At 38.0% G+C, this 17,780-nt stretch overlaps 1 protein-coding gene across 1 annotated transcript; it reads left to right on the top strand.

Moving 5' to 3' along the window:
* Window positions 1-11,133: 11,133 nt before the first annotated feature.
* LOC128581493 (olfactory receptor 7A10-like) lies at window positions 11,134-12,060 on the top strand. The gene has a single exon (XM_053584422.1). It carries the CDS (start codon window positions 11,134-11,136, stop codon window positions 12,058-12,060), a length of 927 nt encoding a protein of 308 aa, XP_053440397.1.
* Window positions 12,061-17,780: the final 5,720 nt, after the last annotated feature.

Raw genomic sequence — 17,780 nt, 5'->3', positions numbered from 1 at the left:
ATTAATACAGCATCATGGAAAACAGTATAGAGAGCACAAAGAATTAAAAATAGACCTGCCATGCAATCCAGCAATTCCACTAGTGAGTCTTCATCCAAAAGAAATAAAACAGTATGTCAAAGAGATATCTGAACTCTCACATTTATTACAGCACTATTGACAATAGTCAAGGCAAGAAATCAATCTAAGTGTCCATCGATGGATGAATGGATTTTAAATTCATGATATACATACACAACTTAATACTAAAAAACCATAAAAAGAAGAAATGCTGTGATTTCTAACAACATGGATAAACCTGGAGGACACTGTGTTAAGTAAAATAAGCCAGGCACAAAAAGATAAATACCACACGAACTCACTCATATGTAGTATTAAAAATATTGATCTCATGGAATTATTGAGTGGAATAGTGATCATCAGAGGCTAGGGCAGTTGAAGGAGGAGTAGTGGTCAAATGATGGGAAATTGTAGTTAGGAGGAATAAGATTAGAGATATAGTGTACCAGAAGGCGATTAGATTTAGTGATGATATACTATCGTAGTCTTGAAAATTGTTAAGAGAGTAAATGCTAATTGATTTCTCCACAAAATAATTATGTGAGGTAATGCATATATCAGTTATCTATATTTAACCATTGACAATGTGTCTCCACTTCAAAACATCATATTTTACACATATTAAATAAATGCATGTGATTTTATCTGTCATTTTTTGGTAGTCAAAGATTTTTATTAGAAGCTCAAGTGTTTTTTACACTAAAGAAAAATTAAATGGAAGAATGGTATGCTTGCTCCCCCATTTTCAGGATATTATAGGAGTATAAATGTTTTGGTTACATGGATTGCTTTTATACTGTTTTGATCAAACTTATAAGTGTGTGTATCATCGAGATAATATGTATTGTATCTGTTAGGTGTGACTTTACCTGTCCCTCCTCTCCCTTCCACCTGCTCAGTTTCAGCTGTTTTACATACATGCACATGAGCATTGATCAATTAGTTCCAATTTAATAGTGATTACATATGGTGTTTTTTTTTTTCCCCATTCTTGTGATATTTCACTTAGAAGAATGGTCCTCACTTCCATCCAGGTTGTTAACAAAAGGATCACCATTTTTTTTATGATTGTTACTCCATAGTACACATATTCCACACTTTATCAATCCATTCATGTATTCATGGGCACTTGGGTTTATCCTACATCTTTGGAATTGTGAATTGTGATGCAATGAATATTCAAGTACAGGACTTTTTTCCTTTGGGCACTTACCCAATAGCAGGATTGCTGGATCAAATAGTAGGTCTTCTTTTAGTTCTTTGAGGTATCTCCATACTATTTTCCAAAAGGTTGTATCAGTTTGCAGTCACAACAACAGTATGTAAGTGTTCCTTTCTCTCCTCATCCATGGTATCATCTGGTGTTCTGGGACTTTTTTATAAATGCCATTCTCATTAGAGTTAGATAATAATCTCATTGTGGTTTTGATTTGGATTTCCTGAAAGATTAGAGATGGTAAACATTTTTATATGTTTATTGGCCAATAGTCTATCTTCTTTTGAAAAGCTTCTTCTTAATGTCTTTTGCCCACATTTTTGTGGGGTCATTTGATTTTTTTCTTGCTGATTTGTTTGAGTTCTGTGTAGATTCTGGTTATCAGCCTTTATCAAATGTATAGCATGTGAGTATTTTCTCCCACCCTACAGATTGTCTGTTCACTCTATTGATTGTTTCCTTGGATGTACATAAGCTTTTAATTTAATCGAGTCCCATTTGTTAATTTTTTTGTTGTTGCTTTAATTGCCTTTAGACTCTTCTTCATAAGTTCTTCTTTCTGGCTGATATGTGTAAGAGTTTTATTCAACATTTTTTTCTAGAATTCTTATAGTTTTATGTCTTAGGTTTAAGTCTGTTATCCATCACGAAATAATATTTGTGAATAGTCTGAGGTGTGAATTTTGTTTCAGTTTTCTACGTGTGCCTAACCAATTACCCCCACACCACTTGTTGAAAAGGGATTCTTTTTTCTAATGTACATTTTTCTCTATTTTGTCATGGATCAGATGGCAGTATGAAGATGGTTTCATAACTGGGTTCTCTGACCTGATCCATTGGTCTATGACTCTGTTTTTAGCCATGCTGTTTTGGTTACTATAGTCTTGTAGTACAGCTTCAAGTCTGGTAAAGTGATGTGTCCTGATTTGTTGTTAAAAATAATAAATTTTGAAAAATTTGTCAGATAATTCTTATAAGGTACTAATATCAGGGCAATTTGCATAAAAATCTAAATATATCTCTTGCAATTAGCAAACTTTTATAAATGAAGGATTAAATGAGAGCTGTTAACCCAAGATATAAGTATGAAATTTCTAATCATTTTGGAAATGATTAGAAAGCTAATGGATATGGTAACTACAGTTTGATATCAAGAGAAAATAGTTCATCCCTTGCAGAAACAGGAAATACCAATTCTCTCCAGATGTCAAGGGTTGTACTCTCATGACAAGCCAATGCTTTGGAGATCCAAGGGGTCTAGTTAAGATGACTGTGTCAGTTTAGACTTTGGGGAAAACCTTCACTCAGGATTAGGATAAGGGGTTAGGATTTTAGATCTCTGAAAGGCAAGCAAGTTCAAGGAGAAGTAATAAAGACTTGATTCACCCCACAATTAATTTGGTGTCTTGGGAACAAACAATTTAGGAAAAGTATTCCATTTGGTGCGGAGCAATGCCCCAGAGGAATAGATGTTTTCAGAATTGGAATAACAAGTGGTAAATGCGCCTAATGAGCACATATACAAAGTGGTACGTATTGCCTCTGCTTTTGTCCCTGGGCACATGCAGCCTTGGGCTGGGTGGAACTTGGTTGTTTCTTCTAAAGTTCTAGATCTGGTTTAGGTTCTGATGCTTCATTTTCTCTTCCTGCCTTATCTTAAAGTTTTCATCGTCAGCCATATAGGGAAGACTTCTCACTTTCACTAGAGATCTTCCTTTCAGAAAACTCATCAAGGTGAGTCAGAGAGCCCAGTAGGTTTTCTAGGAAAGGGTCAGGGAGAATGGAAGCCATGAACATATACCTGAGAGAAAATCTAACTTGCCTAGAGTGGAGAGATTGTTGCCTTTGTTTGCCTATTTCCTTTATTAATTAATTGATTCATGTGTTTATTTATGGTGCTAAAAAGAGACATGAACACTGAACCCAGCAATGGAGGGCAATATCTGACAGGCAAGTAAAGGTAAAGGACCACCAATTATACTTTTAAAATGGGAAGTTTAAAATACTGTAAGTAAAAATAGAACATATGAGGACCATCTGGAAAGTATCGGCCATTCATGTCTGTAATATGAAAAATGGAGACAGTTATGGTTGTGTACATTCTGGACAGTCCTGTGCCCAAGGATCTTTATAGTTAAGTGGAGAAGAGAAATAGGATATTAGCTGTGGAGAGATATAAACTGAAGACAGGGAAGATCTTTTTCATTTTTAAGATGGAGTATTTTCGAATATGTTTCCATATTAATGAGAAAGATTTATGCCAATGAATTCCTTCCAAATATTACCTGACAACAACAGTTTATTAGGTAAACATTTTACAGTACCTTCTCTCATGTTGGGTATTCAAATGAAATTAAAAATTTACTTTAAAAGGTAAGAAGTGATATACTAAACACCTTTACTTTGTACTTATTTCCTTATTAGTGAGGCTAAATGTCTTTTTTATGTTTGTGAGACATTTACCACTCTATTGCAAATAGTCTGTGCATGTTTTTGCTTTTGTTTAGTGGCTTAAGAATACTTGTATTAGTTTTTGATTGCATTTTTTTACTTTGATTTGTTCATTTTTATTTTATTTATTTATTTTTTATTGTTTCAGGTTCATTGAGAGTACAAAGAATTAGGTTATACTCTTTGCATTTGTTAGATAAAGTTCCACTTATAGTTGTGTCTCTTCCCCGAGAGGTGTGCCATACACTATAACCCTCCACCCCCTCTCCCCACTCTCTCATTTCCCAGCCCTCCACCTTGAAGTGGTTTAAGTTTTTCTCTTATGTGGGTATGCATTAGCTCATTTACTGGCTTCATAATTAGAATTGAGTACATTAGAATCTTGCTTCTCCATTCTGGTGATATTTTACAAGAAGAATGTGTTCCAACTCTATTCGGATTAACACAAAAGATGTAAAGTGGCTATCTTTTTTTTATGGCTGGGTTTTATGACAAAGACTTCAGTGGCCATTACAGCAACAACAAAAATTAACAAATGGGACTCAATTAAGCTGAAAATCTTCTACACAGTTTTGATTATATTTTGAAAAAATATTAAGAATTAGAGTTTTCACCAATTTTGGCATTTGTCATTTAGTTATTTTATGTGAAAATCAATGTATTTGCAAGGAATGTGTGAAAGTTTGTGACCCTTGTGTGCCAAATCCATCCATTGATCATGTGTCTGTATTGCTTTATAAATGTAGGCAGTACTTCTGCATCATTTGGCAAAATAAATCACCTTTTATATATGCATTTTCAACTTGTTTTCATACTTCTGTTATTCCTTATTGTGCTTTATGGCTTTGTGTATTCAATATACTTCTAGACTTTGCATTATTTCTGGCCCTAATTTTATTTATTTATTTATTTTTTTTTTGTAGAGACAGAGTCTCACTTTACTGCCCTTGGTAGAGTGCCGTGGCCTCACACAGCTCACAGCAACCTTCAGCTCCTGGGCTTACATGATTCTCTTGCCTCAGCCTCCCGAGCAGCTGGGACTACAGGCGCCCGCCACAACGCCCGGCTATTTTTTGGTTGCAGTTTGGCCGGGGCTGGGCTTGAACCCGCCACCCTCGGCATGTGGGGCCGGAGCCCTACTCACTGAGCCACAGGCGCCGCCCACTGGCCCTAATTTTAAAATCACTCTTTATTATCTGACTAAATATGTCCTTTATCTCTTGTAAGTACATTTGAATTCATTTGTGTTTATATAAGATGAAATTACAACATTAGAATTACTTCTTCCCCATATCACAACAGATTTCATGTTATATTCTTTAATTTCCAGGACATGGGTGATTTGATCTTAAATTAGTGCTCCATTTTGATGTCACTAAATTATTACTATCTCATATCTTTCCATGAAGTTCTTCAGATTTTCATTCTGTGTTGTTTCATATAGTTCTTTTGAACTCACTATACTTAATCTCTCTGTATCCTCATGCATACACTTTGTTCCACAATATTGTAGTTTCTTTTAAAACTTCACTGTCCATATTAGCACACATATGCATTCATACAGTGTTTATACAAATGCACAAATAGTATCACATACATACCATTTATCACAGATATTCTTTGTATTTTTTCCTTTTGTTTTTAGAGACAGAGTTTTCACTTTGTCACCTCAGTAGAGTGCAATGGCATCACAGCTCACAGCAACCTCCAGCTCTTGGGCTTAGGGGATTCTCTTGCCTCAGCCTCCCGAGTAGCTGGGACTGTAGGCACCTGTCACAATGCCCAGCAATTTTTTTTTTTTTGCAGTTTGGCCAGGGGCGGGTTTGATCCCACCACCCGTGGTATATGGAGCCAGCACCCTACTCACTGAGCCACAGGCACCACCCAGATGTTCTTTGGATTTTGTTGTGGGTTTTTTTTTAGGTGCTTTTCTTTTTTATTATACCAATGCTATAAAAATATTTTGGGATTTTTTTCTTTAGGGAGGATTTTAAAATTAAAACTGTAGTTCTTGGGCAGCGCCTGTGGCTCAGTGAGTAGGGCGCCGGCCCCATATGCCGAGGGTGGTGGGTTCAAACCCAGCCCCGGCCAAACTGCAACAAAAAATAGCCGGGCGTTGTGGCGGGCACCTGTAGTCCCAGCTGCTTGGGAGGCTGAGGCAAGAGAATCACATAAGCCCAAGAGGATTTAGCAAAACACCAAACTCATTGAGGCCAAATGAGCAAATAGATAAAAAGGCTACCAGACACACAAGCCCACAGATGCACAAACAATCAGGGATCACTTCTACACTGCTGGTGGGAATGCAAATTAATACATTCCTTTTGGAAAGATGTTTGGAAAACACTTAGAAATCTAAAAATAGATCTGCCATTCAATCCTATCATTCCTCTACTAGGTATATACCCAGAAGACCAAAAACCACATTATAACAAAGATATTTGTACCAGAATGTTTATTGCAGCCCAATTCATAATTGCTAAATCATGGAAAAAGCCCAAGTGCCCCATCGATCCGCGAATGGATTAATAAATTGTGGTAGATGTACACCATGGAATATTATGCAGCCTTAAACAAAGATGGAAATTTTACCTCTTTCATGTTTACATGGATAGAGCTGGAATATATTCTTCTTAGTAAAGTATCTCAACAATGGAAGAAAAAGTATCTGATGTACTCAGCCCTACTATGAAACTAATTTATGGCTTTCATATGAAAGCTATAACCCAGTTATAACCTAAGAATATGGGGAAAGGGGAGGGGAGGGAGGTGGGGGATGGGCAAAGGGAGGGTGATTGGTGGGATTATACCTGTGGTGCATTTTACAAGGGTACATCTTACAAGTACATGTGAAACTTAGTAAATGTAGAATATAAATGTCTTAACTCAACAACTAAGAAAATGCCAGGAAGGCTATGTTAACCAGTGTGATGAAAATGTGTCAAACTGTTTATAAAACCAGTGTATGCTGCCCCATGATTGCATTAATGTACACAGCTATGATTTAATAACAAAAAAAAAAACAATAGTGTGTTTGGCTGACAACCTGGGGAGGGGTTGTTAGGGAACAGGGAAGCTGACAAACATAGCGAAATACACAGGACTAACCCAATCACAAAAAATGATCTGGCCATAATTTGAGTGGTACTGAAATTAAGGAACTTTGATTTAATGAATATCTTTATTTTCAATATTTATAGCATTATCCAGATTATTTCCCCCAGATCTTGTAACACTTTATATTTCTGCCAGCAAAATTAGAGGGGAGCCATTTGTTACCTGTTTAGAAGTTCCAACCCCACTCAACATGATAGCTGATGTTTGAAAGAGATTTCTCATTATATTAAAATATTACTTGGTATGAACAAAGATTACTATATATGACCACTGTTTGGATTTGTATATAATGATACACCATTTTTTTCAGTTCTGAGCATTTCAAATGGTGTTTACAGATTATTGTTTCTCCCTTGATTTTTCTGGGGGAGCATATTGGGACATAAAAAGTCCTATATTTTGTTTAGTTAAATATGTCTACTTACTTCTGTGTTTCTTGCCTTCATTAAAATGGTTTGCCTACATGTAGATTTTTTTTACATAGTTTTCTAGTTCATCCAAAAAGTGTTGTGTAGTCTTTAAACCTGCTAGTTCTTTGCAGAACATGAAACATGGAGCATAGCTCATTTTCTTCCAGGTAGATGTACATTTATATCTGCTTTTGTCCACAAATACAGCCTTTTCCAACTAAACTGAAATACACTTACTTATATACTGAATGTCAGTACATATTGAGACTTATTTTCCTGTTACATATAACAGACAATAAGTATCTTCTAGTCCAGAACATTCTAGGAACACTATATATCATAAAAATTATGTCTAGATCTTTGCCAATTAAATGCTTTACCAATTTGGTCACATAAACTATTATTATTATTATATACTGTATTTCTCATTACATACCTTAAGTTTTGAGAGTCCATTCATTTTTCTTGAATACAGTTGCTATGACATCACTATATTTAGCGTGGTTTTATTCCCGTGACATTATTTTTATTTCATAACACACATGAATGCACACACATTCAATGCACTCATGAAAACACCAACGTAAACAAAGAGGTGGCGTTTCTGCTCATTTGGATCTTTCAACCTAATGTTGAAAACAGTACAATGTCATGTATGTGTGCACAATGTATTATATATTTAGCGTTGTTATACTTTCTTGCCGAAGTGCTTCCTTTATCACTATGTAATGATTATCTTTGTCTTTTTTTTTTAACCATTGTTGATTTAAAATCTACTTTATCTGATACGAGACTGATATTTGGACCAGACTGGCTAACCTGATAGCTCTTGGTTTTCCTTTGCATGGAATATTTTTTCCATCTCTTTATCTTGAGTCTGTGAGAGCCCTTTCAAGTTACCTTGATTTCCTGGAGACAGCATATATTTGGGTTGTGTTTTTTCATCCATTCAGCCAGTCTGTGTCTTTCTTGTTTGTTTGTTTATTTGCTTGGAGACAGGGTCTTGCTCTCTCGTGTGGGCTAGAGATCATAACTCACTATAATCTCAACTCCTGGGCTTGAGTGATTCTCTTGCCTTTCAAGTAGCTGGGACTACCAATACAGACCATCACACCCAGCTAATTTTTCTAATTTTGTTTTGTTACTGTTGTTAGAGACAGGGTCTCATTCTTTTTTTTAATTTTTTTATTTTTATTAAATCATAGCTATGTACATTAATATGATCATGGGGCACCATACACTTGGTTCATGGATTGTTTGACACATTTTCATCACACTAGTTAACATAGCTTTCATAGCATTTTCTTAGTTATTTTGCTAAGACCTTTACATTCCACATTTATTAGGATTCACATATACCCTTGTAAGATGCACCGCAGGTATAATCCCATTAATCCCCCTCCCTCCACCTCCCTTCCCTCCCTTTCCCCCTTCTCCCTATTCTTGTTTAAGCTAATCTCCAATTCCTGACCTCAAGCAGTCTTCCTGCCTTGGCCTCCCAGAGTGCTAGGATTACAGGCATGAGCCACTGAACCCAGCCCAGTCTATGTCTTTTAAGTAGAGCATTAAGATCATTTATGTGCAGTGTTAATACTAGTTTGTGGGATTCTGTGCTATTCACATTGAATTATACCTTCTTGTTTTGTTTCTTCTGCTACTGTTTTCACCTCTAACTTTCAGGTGATTTACACTGGTGTGTATCTACTGCTCTGTCACATGTATAGTGCACTTTAGGCCATTTCCTGTAGGGCAGGTCTGGTAGTGACAAATTCCCTTAGTGTTTATTTATCTTGGAAGGTCTTTATTTCTCCATTATTCATGAAATTTAGGTTTTCAGGACACAAAATTATTGGCTGGCAGTTGTTCTGCTTAAGAAGACTAAAAATGGGGCTACAATCCCTTCTGGCCCTGTATGGTTTCCACTGAGAAGTCTGCAGTGAGCCTGATGGTTTCCCTTGTAGGTTAGTTGTTGCTTTCATCCTGTAGACTGTAGAATTTTCTCCTTCACTTTGACTTTGTCCAGGTTAATGACTATATGTCTTGGAGATGTCCCATTTGCTATGAATTTCCCTGTGTTTGGTGACCATTTTTTACCTGGATATCTGAAGTTTAGGTGATAACAGGGAAGTTGTCCTCAGTAATTCCCTTAAATAGGTTTTCCATGCTTTCCTCTTTTTCTTCTTCTCCCCCTGGAATATCTATAGTTTTTATATTGTCTTATAGTACATAGTCACATGTTTTCCTGATTGATAGCTCATTTTGCTTAATTCTTTTTTCGGCCTCTTTTATTGTCTGGGTTAACTTGAAAGCCTTGTCTTCCAGCTGAGAATTTCTTTCTTCTGCTTAGTTCAGCCTGTTGTTGGAGCTTTCTCTTATATTTTAAAATTCCCTAAATGACTCTTTAATTTCTTTAAGTTCTATTATTTTCTTAGGTTGCCTATATGTTTAAGAAATTTTTTGTTCAAGTCTTAAAATGTTTTCTGCTTTCTTTGTGTTGGTTTTCAACCTTCTCATCAATCTCATTCATCTTACTTGCCATTCATATTCTGAATTCTATTTCTGACATTTTAATAATAATTTCTTTGTGTTTGGGGTCCATTGCTATAGATCTATAATAATCCTTTGGGATCATTAAACTATCTTATTTTTTTTGTGTGTGTTGCCAGAGGTCTTTTGCTAGTTTATTTTCATCTTTTAGAGAAGATAGGTTTGTGGCATACCTGTGTTCCTCTGCTGGGAACTCTCCTAATTAGTGAGGAGAATGAGACATCCCTAAATGGTGCCTTTGTATGCTACTCTGGAATATTGACCTGGAAGGAGAGGGGCAGGTGCACCAAGAGTCTATAATGCAGGTGCTCTACATTGTCTCATTCTCCTGCAGTTGCCTCACTCCAAGCCAATGCTGGGTGATCTTCATGTCACATGCGAGGTTGGTCTTCAAGCCACTATTGGATACTCAGATTGAGAGTTGGTAAAGTTCCTCTCTGTGGAGGCGGATGCTGTAACAGATTGCTCTGGCCAGGTATCTGCATGGTGGTGGCTATCTAGGCAGTGTACATAGGTGGAAGGGTGGTGGGCATTCAATCCACCAATGTCCAGTGGGCATAACATGTCTAGCATGTCAGTGGCAGAGTGATAGACCACAGGGTGAGGGACTGGGCATGGTGACACATGGGGTTTTTTTGTTTATTAGTTTTGATTGTTTGCTTTTCTGTAGGGACTTTTATTTTATTGCAATATTTACTCATTGTCTAGACAGTATCTGGAATGTATCAAAATTCAATTTATGTTAATGAAATATTTTCTCACAAAAACTGGAGAATAAATACATGCCCTCCATGAAAGACAGAGAGTGGGAAATAATTTCCTAATTAGAGATAGCAAGAGATCTTCTAAGAGGGATCAAATTAATATTCACACATGAAATATTGAAATTAACTGCTTATTGAATGGGGGTTACCAGAGGCTAGGCAGTTGGAGGGGAAGAGAGATATTGGTCAATGGATACAAAATTAGAGTAAGGAGAAATAAATTCAACAGATCTATTGGAAAACAGGGTGGCAATAGTTATTGACAATAAATTTCATTTAAAAAATATCAACAGAGTGTATGTTAAATGTTTTCACTAAGAAAATAATGACTATGTTAATTAATGCATATGTCAATTAACTAGACTTAGCCATTCCATAATGTATACACTTTAAAAAAATCATGTTGTACACACTATAGATTTATCTATCAACTTAAAAATAAATAATTATTTTTTCATAAAAATTAAATTCTTTAGTATACAATATAAATGATGGAACTTCTAATCAGTTTATTATGCACGCTTGTGTTATGTTCTCATTCTTTTTATTTTGTAGTCACATCAACCACATGGATCCAGTGAACAAGACACAAATTTCCAAATTTCATCTTATGGGATTCTCAGAGGATCCAGAATTACAACCTGTCCTCTTTGGGCTATTCCTGTCAATGTACTTGATCACTGTGCTTGGGAACCTGCTCATCATCCTGGCCACATCCTCAGACTCCCACCTCCACACCCCCATGTACTTCTTCCTCTCCAACCTATCCTTTGTAGACATCTGTTTTGTCTCTACCACTGTCCCAAAGATGCTGGCAAATGTGCAGACACAGAGAAAAAACATTACCTATTCAGGCTGCATCACCCAGATGTATTTTTTCTTACTCTTTGTAGGATTGGACAACTTCCTCCTGACCGTGATGGCCTATGACCGGTTTGTGGCCATCTGTCACCCCCTGCGGTACACAATCATCATGAACCCCAGGCTCTGTGCACTGCTGGTTCTTGTTTCCTGGATCATACATGTCCTGCATTCCTTGTTAGAAAGCTTAATGGTGTTGTCACTGTCTTTTTGTAGGCACTTAGAAATCCCACACTTTTTCTGTGACCTTGATCAGATAATACACCTTGCCTGTTCTAAGACCTTTATTAATCACATGGTGATGTATTTTGTAGCTGTAGTGTTAGGTGGTGGAAGCTTTGCTGGGATCCTTTACTCTTACTCTAAGATAGTTTCCTCCATATGTGCAATCTCCTCAGCTCAGGGGAAGTATAAGGCATTTTCCACCTGTGCATCTCACCTCTTAGTTGTCTCCTTATTTTATTGTACATGCCTAGGAGTGTATCTTAGTTCTGCCGCCACCCACAACTCACATTCCAGTGCAATAGCCTCAGTGATGTACACAGTGGTTACTCCCATGATGAACCCCTTCATCTATAGTCTGAGGAATAAAGAAATAAAGAGGGCTCTGAAAAGATTCTTCTGCAGGAAGTAAAAAGGGTCATTTTTCAGGAAGTGCCTGTGGTTTTAGTGCTTTAGCATCAAAGGGAAAAAATATAATTCATTAATCAGACTGTTAAAGTAGATGTAGCTTCTTTTATTAATTTCCTAGACTTTCAATTTTTTGATCTTAATTCTTTATTGAATTCATGCCATTTCTTCATAATGTTTTCTGCTTTCTGATATGCAACCCCTTTGTACTTTGTCATTTTCTTACTTTCCTGATGTTGTTTGCAAACAATAGTCAGTAACAAGTTGAAGATGCCTATTTATCTCATATACTGGTGAGTTGTATTCATCCTACAAAACCAACCACTCTATAAGGACGTTAATATAAATTTATTTTTGATGAATACAAGACTCCAGTTCTCTACTTTTGAGTCAATCATTCCTTTCTCTATAACTACCCTAAATTTCTTCCTGATAATTTCAACTTTAACACAGTAGTGTCTTCTACAGCTAGTTATGGTATTTTATTTTCCTCTGTACAATCCTGACCTCTGTTCAGCTCCATGTCCACTGAGCCTACCATATTTCTTTATAACAATAGGAAGGCAAAAATTGCTCATCAAATATATATTGCAATTTTACTCTACATAAAAAGACAAATTTATATGAATCGATTGACTTTATTTGGCCTGACAGTTGGAGATGACCTTAAACATGACGAAGTATAATTTTTAGCCATACATTGAATTAATATGGATTTGTATTGATGATGTATATTACCCATTGAAGTGTGAAATCTTGGTGTCCATGTCTAACTAGGCTTGTTATTTCAACTGAAAGATTTGGTGTCATGGTCTACATTATTTCATTGTTTCTGCTTGAAATTTTCCAGTTTTAAACAAAAATGCGACTCCTTCCGTTCTCCCCATTTAAAAAATTGTGTCATAACCATTAAAGTGTAGATAAGTGAACAATATGTGTATTTACTTTATTATCTGTTGCTTAATCCCTTTTATGCCCTAAACTCTCTTTAATCTTCATGATCAAAGGATGTGTCAGACGAGACCTTGAATATGCCCATTACTTCCTCTGGGAATAGAGACCAGTGAATCAGAAACACAATATATTCCTGCAATACCATTTATGACCTCTCAGTCATTCATGGTTACCTACAAGGTATCAGAAAAGTGGCCTCATTTTAATAAAGTTATCTAAAATAAACATAGATAACCAGAAAATCATGAATGCTGCCCTGAAATCTCAGAATAAATGCCAAAACATAAGAGGGATCAGATTACTCTGAATGCCCTGAGTTCCATTTGCATTGAATAATTTATAAGTAAGTGACTACTAAATAAAAAGCCATCCTAATAGTAAATTGTGTAATGTCATCCTTCTTTTAATCACAAAGGAGTTGGAGAACTTTTCACACTGGTGATGAGGACATAAGAATATTGAAGGAGACAAATGTATTCAGTCAATGAAACTATTATAATCTACTTATTTCAAGGCAGTTAATAAATAAGTGAAAATAAAATTGTTTACCTGAGGGAGATGCAGATATGTGAGAATTTCATATGGTTATTGACATTAACGTTTATGAGTTATCTGATGGAGACCTATGTCAGGGAAGATAAAAGTTTCTTGAAGAGTTGGGGGAGTTTCTAGAAGAGTTAGAGGAAAAATTTGATACTACAAGAAACATCTGTTTTATAGATACTCAACAAAGTAGAAGGTAGTAGACACTTCAAAGAGTCTAAAAATTCTTATTGTGACTACTTGGAGCCTGAGGGTGAAAGTGAACATGTCCCTGAATCCATTGAATCCTAGCGTAATGGACCCTCAAGCACAGATGCACCCTCAGAGAAGGCCCCTTTCAAGATTACAACCTGTTGACTCCCTAAGTCAGGACAATTCTACACTTACTTCCTACAAAGTTACCTTTCTGGTGTCACAATGGGCTTAGTAAATGGAGAATTGAGGTATTGTGCAATAGCTGCTATCTGTGAAACATCTACTATGAGCCTGAAAATTTCAATGACTCTTAAAATATTTCTTAATGCTCTATGTAAATGCCACAGGAAGGTGAAATTTCTGAAAGGTTCATTTTAAATCATGATAAAAGGACTCAGGAGGCATGTATAAACTTGGTTATGCAAAAGCTGTGCTACCAGGCACAATTGACCTCCTAAAGGCAGATATTGGGTGCATGGTAGAATTATTGGCAAAGAAAGCCTCAGATCATCAGGCATTATATTCTCATAAGTAGTGTAAAACCTAGATCCCTCACATGTGCAGTCTGCAATAGAGTTCATATCAAGTATCATTTCACCACAATGATATGAAATTAGGAATTAGTTAACAGAAGGAATTTCAGAAAATTCACAAGTACATGGAAATTAAACAACATGCTCCAAAATAACCAATGGACCAATGAAGAAATTAAAAGAACACTTTTAGATAAACAAATATAAAAACACAACATACTGGAGGCGGAGCATGATGGCAGATGGGATAGACGTCTAGCTCAGCTCTCTGGGAACATAGGTGAGAGTGAGTAGGCTAGATCACTTCCAGCATGGAATATTGGTGTGGAGTGGCAGTTCAGAGTGTGCAGCAATGTGGCAGATTGCTGTACTTGGGGTGTAATCTGGAGCAGTGGAGACTACCAGGAAAGTTTCTGTGCTGTGGCTTCAGGGGCAACCAGCGCCGAACCTCCCCCCATCCCCCAACGGAGGAGTACAATTCCCAGTTCATGGGGAAACTAGGGGTTATGTAGAAAGATTGGTGAAGTGTGGACTCTCAAGCAGAAATTGGCGGCCAGAGTGGGGTGCTGTCTGGAGTGGCATTGCCATGGTTAGGCAGCCGAGAGACACTCAGATGGGAAACATCCCAGATGTTTTGAAATTTGGGAAATGGTAGTCACTGCAGGCACCTTTCCATGCAGGCCAGATGCAGCAATTTGACTCTCACCTGCAGGCAGTCATCCTGCACCTGAAGCAGGCCCAGGATATTCTTCATTTCATGGGCACTGTTGCAGGGAGAATTTGTGAAACCTGCCTGTAAAGATTTTTTGAGATTGGTGGAATCAGCAATTCAGCAGGGTCTAAGCCCAGGCGGGTAGCCAGGCAACCACCAAGAACAGTGTAAGCCGGGGATCAGGTATAAGCTCAGGAACCACATAAGGCACCACCTTGTGTCCAGAAAGTATATCACAACATAAATATTTTACCCATATTGGGTAAAGTTGATCACTACAGCATATATATAGTCGTATGTTTATATATATACATAGACTATTGTTGGTGGTGCCTTTGTTTCTTTTTTCTTTGCTCATTCTTTTTTTGATTTTTGCATTTTTCCTTTTTTCTTTCTTCCTTTTTTCTTTCTGTGAGTTATTGTTAAAATTTTTTAAAAAATGTTATTAATATTACTTCTTTTTCTCTTCTCTTCTTATGGTTGCTGAGAGGGCTTACATCAGGCTATTTGAGTTTTTTTCTTTTTATTTGTATTTTTTTTTGTCTGTTTGTTTCTGATTATCTGTTTGTGCATCTGTTTGTTTGTGTGTCTGGTTGCTTTTTTGTTCATTTATTTGTTCATTTTGTTTCAATGTGTCTTGTGTTTTGCTAAATCCTTGGGTTGGCTATTTTCCCTAACTCCAATTTTTACATTCAACAAGAACAAGGGGGCGTGGGAGATGATGGCAGACTGGAGCCAGCTTTCAATGGAAGCTCCAGTCCAGAGGGAGAGATAATGGCCAGAAAGAACCCAACAAAGCAGAAGGATGGGAGCTGAGATGAGAGAAGAGATAGATAATTGCATGTCTTCTCTGCCAAGCTGTGACTCCAAGGAAACAAATTTCAGGTACAGAACGCATCCCAAAGAGGATGCGTGTCCATCTCCTCACCCGAAAGAGTTGCTTTCTTGCTGTGGGGTCTCTACTAGTGAGCAGTGAACTGAAGTTCTCTCCTAACACCCCACCAAAGTGAGTTGCTGGAAGCTGGGACTCCTTCTCCGGAGAGTTCCTGCTGTGAGCCTGGGAATTCTCTTGTCTGGCATGAAGGTTGAACAAATATTTTCCCTGCCACTTTGAACTTCCAGTTCACCCTTCCCCCATTGCCTGGTGGTCTACAAGTCAACTCCTGCAGAGATCAGAATGTCCATGGTTCTTTGCTAGGATTGGGCATTGCATGGATGGTGGCAGTGGAACTATGCTATATCTGTGATTCCAGTAACAGTGTAGAAAGGCACTGGGGGAAGGTGTCTGGCCTGGCTCTGAGAAAGTGCAACTCAGCAGCAGGCAGAGGCTCAGGTCTCCGTGTGAAGAATGGAGACTCAGGAACTGCTGAGACGCAGGAACCCGTGTGGAGACACCTCCCATCCAGCATCAGCATTAATAGAGCGATCCTGCTGGGGTCTAATTTTGGAGAGACACCCCACCAAATCTGAGGACTGCCAGAGGGAGCCAGATCTCACCCTGTAGGAGTATCAGAGCTGCAGAGTGGTGGGGACAAAGGTATGGTGGCTGAGGGAGAAAAACATTTGCTGTCTTGTTATCCTCAGGTTTGGACTGAGCTCAGGTGGAACACTCCCCAGTTACCATTGAGTACCTGAGACGGGCAGGCTTCAGCTCCCCCTGCCTGCTGGTGGCAGAGGGTGGTGGCTGGGCTGAGGAGGCATTGACTTTCTTTTGACTCTGGCAGGTGCAAAGCCCTGGCACATTTGCTTATTGGACAGAACTGAGCCACAGAGACTGGGTTACCAGAGACTGGCAGTGGGGTTATCGCAGACCGGTGATGAAGGAGGTGCAAGGTGTGCAAAGAGGCATCAGTCCCCTTGGTCCAACTCTTCTACTGGGCAGACCTTTCTGACTCCACAGAGCACCAGAGTGAGCCACACTTGAGCTGCCAAGAGACCCCTGCTATCTAGTTGCTGGAGACCTTTTGAACCCTCCCACTAGCAAGTTGGTGCTGACTGGGAGAATTGGTTTGGAATTCTTGAACCGGGCAAATCACCTGAGGACCCTCCAAGGTAATACCCTGGTTCTGTTGTAGTGGGAAGGTTTGATTTTCCTCTTCCAGTTGTTGCCCGTTGGGGGCGGGATGTCTTAGTTGCTTGTATTTCTCCACAGCTGAGACTTCAACCCAGAGTCACTGATTCACTAGAATTGGACAAAGACCAGCTGAATACCAGACAGAGCCACCTAACCCCACAACACCAAGCAGATCCACAGAGCCTCAGATTGTAGTACTGTATGGGTCCTTTGCAAAACCCATAGGGGAAAAAGCTACAGTGACCAGTCCCAGATCCTTGGCAAAGGGCTGGTTAGCCACAAGTTCAGGAGCCCCCAATCCAATTTCGCCTTACCTGCCCATCTAGCCAAATGGTAAAAAATGATCATGGGATGGAATCAGTGGAAAAACTCTGGCAACATGAATAATCAGAGTAGATCAACTCCCCCAAGAAATGACAAAACAGACACACCAGATGATCCCATTCATAAACAAATGGCTGAGATGTCAGACATTGAGTTCAGAATTTGGATGGCAAATAAAATTAACAAAATGGAGGTAAAGATGGAATTAGAATTTCAAGGAGTAATTCAAAAGTTGTCCCAGGGACTCAACTACAAAATTCTTAGAAGTGATCAAGGAATACATCAGCATCTCAGGCTACAAAATCAATACTCACAAATCAGTAGCATCCATATATACCACCAATACTCAAGCTGAAAAAACAGTCAAGGACCCTATTCCCTTTACAGTA

The sequence above is a fragment of the Nycticebus coucang genome, chromosome 3 (genome assembly GCF_027406575.1).
Source record: "Nycticebus coucang isolate mNycCou1 chromosome 3, mNycCou1.pri, whole genome shotgun sequence".
NCBI classification, from domain to species: domain Eukaryota; kingdom Metazoa; phylum Chordata; class Mammalia; order Primates; family Lorisidae; genus Nycticebus; species Nycticebus coucang.
Note: the sequence above shows the minus strand (reverse complement) of the source record. Positions and strands in the feature narration are given on the sequence as shown.